Here is a 6,128-nt window from a genome sequence, read left to right as displayed (position 1 = left end):
TCGAGACGGAAGAAGGAAATGTGCCAAGCTTGGAGGAATGATGAAATGATTATTTTTTCCATGGATGGTTAAGAAAGTATTTTGTTTTGTAATAGTCAAAGTTTATTAATATCTTTTGTTGTAGCACATTTGATATTTTGGGGAGTTTAAACTTTACTAAGTTATTTTGGTAATCAAATGCAATAATTTTGATTTTGTATATTTTTATTTATTAGTTGTGGGAATTTTTATTATGTATTGGTTTTATTGCTCGAGGTAGGTGGTGAGCTCATTTTTACGGGAAAACTCTGCCAAATTTTTTAAAGAACATACTTTCCTCCAAGTCTATTTTTAAAGCTTCCGCATTATAGAGTTTATTTATTTATTTTAAAATGGGTAAAGGTGTCACATTTAGTGGTATCAGAGCAAACGTTTTTCGGACCAATGATTTGGCACATGACTCCTTCTATTGGCGACACTTCGGTATATATATTTCTGCATCTTATTGATGTACCGATATGATGATAAGTATATTTAATGTATGTAGATGGTTTAAAATGATTTTAAACTAAGATGCAATATAGGAGATGCCACCTAAGAGGAAAGCTGTAGAGGGAGAAGATAGTTCCTCATCACGAGTTGTTGATGAGTTTAGTAATATGCTCAAGGAGCAAGCCAAAGTTCATGGAGAATAGATCTAACAGTTATTGAGATTGCAGAACCCAGTACAAGGGAGACATAGAGGCCTTGTGAGACAGGAGCCCAGTTCAGAGGGAGCGTATGATAGATTTAAAAGAATGAATCCAATCGAGTTCGTGGGAAGTTCGGATCCTATTGCAGCTATGGAATGGATTAAAGCTATTGAAGCAATCTTTGACTATCTGCACTTTGAGGATAATGATCGAGTTAGTTGTGCAGTGTTTCTTCTGACCAATACTGCACGACCAAGACTGCACGCATTTGGTGGGAGGCCACGAAGGTAACTGTCACCGTTCAAACCCTTCAGTGGAATGAGTTCAAGGAGCTATTTTATGACAAATATTTCTCCAAGGATGTCAAGACTCAGAAATTGAAGGAGTTCTTGGAATTAAAGCAGGAAAACTTGAATGTGAATGATTATATTTTGAAGCTTGAAGAAGGTTTTTTGTTTGTTCCTTTCATTGCCTCGAATGACAAAGACCGAGGTGGACACTATATCAGAGGCTTGAGAGCCGAGATCAGAAGAGATGTCAGAATGTCCAAAGTTGCAACGTACAAGGAGAAAGCGGAGAAAGCCTTTATGGCGGAGCATGATGAGAAAGAGATTGAAAGCAAGAGACGATTGAGAATACAGAACTTCAATCAAAAGAGCCAAGCTTCGAGTCAAAGTTGGAAAGGGGGATACAAAGAAAAAGGAAATGAAGAACATCGAGGTAAAGCTCATGTGGTTCAGTCTGAGACGAATAGGACTTTATGTCCCAAATGCAGCAAGCCACACAAGGCTGAATGCTTTCTAGGGACCAACAAAATGTTATTGATGTGGAGGTGCAGGTCATATTGCCATCAATTGCACCCAATCTTCAGGTCGAGGACGAGTCCAAGGACGCATTTTCTCTTTGACCTAGGAGGATTTTAATCCGGATGCGTCGATTATATCAGGTAATATTCTAATTTTAGGCAAAGTAGCTCTTACTTTAATTGATACTGGAGTTACGCATTCCTTTATGTCTGAAATTTTCATGAGATCGCTGGGTATTGCACCTATATTTGAACCTCTCCAGTTTAATATTGTGCTTCCTTCAGGTGATGTCATTTGTCAAACAAGTGTGATTAAGGAGGCTTGTCCTGTCCAAGTGAACGAGGAAACATTATTTGTTGATCTAATTGTGATTCCTATAATAGAGTTTGATGTGATTTTGGATATGGATTGGCTATCATTGTATCGTGTAGTAATAGGTTTTGTTGAAAAGATGGTGCGATTTCCGACAGAAGAAGGTGACAACAGGTTCTTCAAGCTTTCAGGTACTTTGCTTGACACTTCCTTTATTTCTTGATCGAAGGTGAATAAGATGTTGATTAAGGAGTGTAAGGGATTTCTGGCGTCAGTAATGGATGTGAGTGAAGAATATAATATGGATGTGAATGATATTGAAATTGTTCGAGAATATTCAGATGTCTTTGCCGATGATGTGCCGGGGTTGCCACCCGATAGAGAAGTCGAGTTTTTCATTGATGTTGTACCTGGTACTCTCCTATTTCGAAATCCCCTTATTGAATGGCATCGACTGAAATGAAAGAATTAAAGAACCAATTGCAAGAGCTGTTAGATAAGGGATTTATTAGACAGAGTTCTTCACCATGGGGGGTACCAGATTTGTTTGTGAAAAAAAAATATGGGTCACTACGTTTATATATTGACTACGGAGAGATAGATCAAAGTTACAATTAAGAACAGGTACCCTTTGCCACGAATTATGATTTTTTTGATCAATTGCAAGGGGCAACGGTATTTTCTAAGATTGATCTGCGTTCGGAATACCGTCAGTTGAACGTGAACGAAGATGAAATTCCTAAGACTGCTTTTCGAACTAGGTATGGTCTTTATGAATTTCTGGTAATGTCTTTCGGGTTAACGAATGCGCCGTCAGTTTTTATGGATGTTATGAATCGAGTCTTCAAGCCTTATTTGTACAGTTTTGTCATTGTATTTATTGATGATATTTTGGTTTATTCGAAGACTCGAGAACTTCATCGAGAACATTTGAGAACTGTGTTGCAGTGATAGAGAGACAAGCAGTTGTGTGCAAAGTTAAAGAAGTGCGAGTTCTGGTTGGACCAGGTGACTTTCCTAGTCCATATTATTTCTAAAGATGGAATTACCGTGGATCCAACAAAGATAGAAGTAGTGAAGAAATGGCTTATTCCTACAACCGTTTCTGATGTAAGAAGTTTTCTTGGTTTGGCAGGTTACTATCGTCGTTTTATAGCCGATTTCTCAAAGATAGCCCTGCCATTAACCACATTGATAAGAAAGACAGTTAAATTTGAATGGACAAATGAGTGTCAACAAAGTTTTCAGGAGTTGAAGGATAAATTGACATCAGCTCCAGTGTTGTCACTTCCTGAGGGAGTTGAAGACTTTGTGGTGTATACTAATGCTTCTAAGAAAGAACTTGGTGCTGTATTGATGCAGCGTGGTAAGATAATTGCTTATGCTTCCCGTCAGCTGAAGAATTATGAAAAGAATTATCAGACTTACGATCTTGAGTTGGTAGCTTTGGTTTTCACTTTGAAGATCTGGCGACATTATTTGTATGGATTGAAGTGTGAGATTTTCTCAGATCATAAAATCCTTAAATATATGTTTACTCAGAAGGAATTGAATTTGAGTCAGAGGAGATGGTTGGAACTTGTTAAGGATTATGATGGCACTATTAGTTACCACCCTGGGAAGGCGAATGTAGTTGCAGATGCATTGAGTCGGAAATCAGGAGTTGTGTTGAGTTCTGTGATTCAAAAACCTTTATTTTTGGACTTGCAAAGGAATGAGATCGCTTTGGTCGAGAAAGGTACGATAGCTCGACTTTCAACTTTGGTGATTCGACCTACTTTGAATGATCGGATTAAAGATGGACAACAGAATGATAAGAAATTGCTGGAAATGAATTCTAAGGCTGAGCTAAAAGGAAATTCTGAGTTTGGTTTAAACAGTGATGGGTTGATGACATTCAGAGGTCAAATTTGTGTTCCTATCGGCGATAATATTCGACGAGATGTTTGATTGAGGCGTATACCGCACCATATTCGATACATCCAGGTAATACCAAGATGCATCAAGATCTTCGTCGACTCTTCTGGTGGCCAGGTATTAAGAAAGATATTGCGTTGTATATTTATGAATGCCTAACATGTCAGCAGGTTAAGATTGAGCACCAAAGACCAGCAGGATTGTTGCAGTCATTGTCGATACCTCAGTGGAAATGAGAAAACATCACAATGGACTTTGTTGTCAGACTCCTAGGACGCAAAAAGGTAATAATTCAATTTGGGTCGTTGTTTATCGTTTAACCAAGTCATCTCATTTTCTTCCTCTCAGGACAACTTATTCGATGAATCAATATGCTGAGGCTTATGTTATAGAGATTGTTAGACTTCATGGGATACTAGTGTCAATTATTTATGATCGTGATCTTTGATTTACATCTGAATTCTGGAAGAGTTTGCATAGAGCTTTGTGTACAAAGTTGGCCTTCGGCACAACTTATCATCCTCAGAGTTACATACAATCTGAACGAGTTATTTAAATTCTTGAGGACATGTTAAGGGCCTGGATTATTGATTTTCCTAGAAGTTGGGATTTGAAGCTACCTCTTGTGGAATTCACATATAATAACAGCTATCAGTCCTCGATTGGCATGGAACTCTATGAAGCTTTTTATGGGAGAAAGTGTAGATCACCTTTGGTTTGGGATGAAGTAGGTGAAAGAAATATGTTAGGACCAGAGTTGGTTCAACAAATGGTTGATGTTGTAGCATTGATTCGAGAAAGAATGAAAACTGCTGAGTCTCCACAGAAAAGCTATGCAGATGTTCGAAGAAGGCCTTTGGCATTCGAGATAGGTGATCACGTGTTTGTTAAGATTTATCCTCTCAAGGTAGTTATGAGATTTGGAAAGAAAGGGAAGTTGAGTCCTCATTTTATGGGACCTTTCGAGATTCTCTACAGAATTGGCGAGCGATCTTATCGAGTGGGTTTGCCTCTGGATTTGGATAGGGTGCATAATGTATTTCATGTCTCAATGCTTCGTAAATATGTATCAAATCAAACTCATGTACTTCGTCATGAACCACTAGACTTAAAGCCAAATTTGAGTTATCATGAACGGCCGGTACAAATACTGGATCGAAAGGTTAAAGTGCTTAAAAACAAAGAAATTGGGATTGTGAAGGTGTTATGGAGTAATCATGTCATCGAAGAAGCAACATGGGAACACGAGGAAGAGATGAAGCAATGTTATCCTGACTTGTTTACGTCGTGAGGTAAATTTTGGGGACAAAATTTTTATAAGGGGAGGAGAATTGTAATAGCTGATCGTTCATTTCTTTTATTATGAATTACAGTATTTTATGGTGATGGTTTATGAACGGTAATGAATGTTATAAAATGAAACAGAGATGGATGGATAGAATAGAAAGTTGATCTTGAGCCAAATAGATAATGGAAGTGCTGAAACTGTATGAATTGTGGTAGTAGTTGTTGTTTTTAGCATAATGTATTATATTTTGATCCAAATTATGTAAGGTCACTTCCATTAGAAAGATACAATATAAAGCTATAACTTTCATGTTTTGAGTTTTGTTCAAATCATTAGGGAAGACGAGCCAAAAGTAGTCCGAAATGTGTCGTGCGTATCGTCGTTCTTGCATTGACACATGCTGGCAGAATGAGCATAATGTTTTACTCAAACCTTCAAATGCCATGAGGCAAATTGGAGATGAAAGCCAAGACATAGGCCTACAACTTTCATATTTACAACTTTTTCAAGTTATTAAAGGACGAGGAACTTCGGAAGTGATCTTTGTTATAGCTGTGCGCAGAGCGCGCCCGAGCGGTAAGATTTGACCGCCCTAGCGCGCATTGCTCTGGATTTTTTGTGTTTGGCCGAGAGGTCCACGTTAGGGCGGTAAGCGCCTGAGTGCACCTTCGGAGTGAAAAGGCGTGTTTTGAGGTTTGGGAAGGCTTTTAATAAATGTTGTATCAATTAAGTTAGGGTTCTTCCATTTTCTTATTCAATCCAACTTTTAGCAAGACATTAATCTTTGATTGGAGATTAGAAGTTCTACTCCTCAAGACTTTAGGAGCAAGGTAAGAAAGCTTATTCCATGGGATAGTGATTTAAAGGAAAATATTGGGTTGTTTGGTTTGAATGCTGAGGTTGGTAATATAATGATTGATGAAATTATTATTATTATTGTGTTGTAGGAATCCCTCAAGAGCTTAGCAACCACTTGTGTATTGGGTTGTAAATAGATTTTTCCATTTGAATGCGTCTTATCAATTATGTATATGATAAATGATGTTTTAAATTATTTTAGCTCCTTTAACTCATTGATTATGTATATTGTATGTATTGATATATTGAAAAGAGATGGAATTGATGCCAATGGCA

At 37.7% G+C, this 6,128-nt stretch overlaps 1 protein-coding gene across 1 annotated transcript; it reads left to right on the top strand.

The window, feature by feature from the left end:
• The first annotated feature begins 566 nt into the window (after nt 1–566).
• Nucleotides 567–3,739, top strand: LOC142550150 (uncharacterized). The gene is made up of 8 exons (XM_075659386.1): nt 567–617; nt 699–884; nt 986–1,391; nt 1,762–1,931; nt 2,019–2,202; nt 2,696–2,797; nt 2,925–3,284; nt 3,423–3,739. Exons 1-8 carry the CDS (start codon nt 567–569, stop codon nt 3,737–3,739), a joined length of 1,776 nt encoding a protein of 591 aa, XP_075515501.1.
• Nucleotides 3,740–6,128: the final 2,389 nt, after the last annotated feature.

The sequence above is a fragment of the Primulina tabacum genome, chromosome 6, assembly GCF_025594145.1.
Source record: "Primulina tabacum isolate GXHZ01 chromosome 6, ASM2559414v2, whole genome shotgun sequence".
In the NCBI taxonomy this organism is placed as follows: domain Eukaryota; kingdom Viridiplantae; phylum Streptophyta; class Magnoliopsida; order Lamiales; family Gesneriaceae; genus Primulina; species Primulina tabacum.
This window is presented reverse-complemented; position numbering and strand designations above follow the sequence as displayed.

Bases quoted from the DNA above. Each gene is read 5' to 3' on its own strand.
- LOC142550150 (XM_075659386.1), top strand. From the start codon at position 567: ATGCCACCTAAGAGGAAAGCTGTAGAGGGAGAAGATAGTTCCTCATCA. The intron at 618-698 runs GTTGTTGATGAG...TTGAGATTGCAG, and splicing joins AAGATAGTTCCTCATCACGA to AACCCAGTACAAGGGAGACA. The intron at 885-985 runs GTTAGTTGTGCA...CAAACCCTTCAG, and splicing joins ACTTTGAGGATAATGATCGA to TGGAATGAGTTCAAGGAGCT.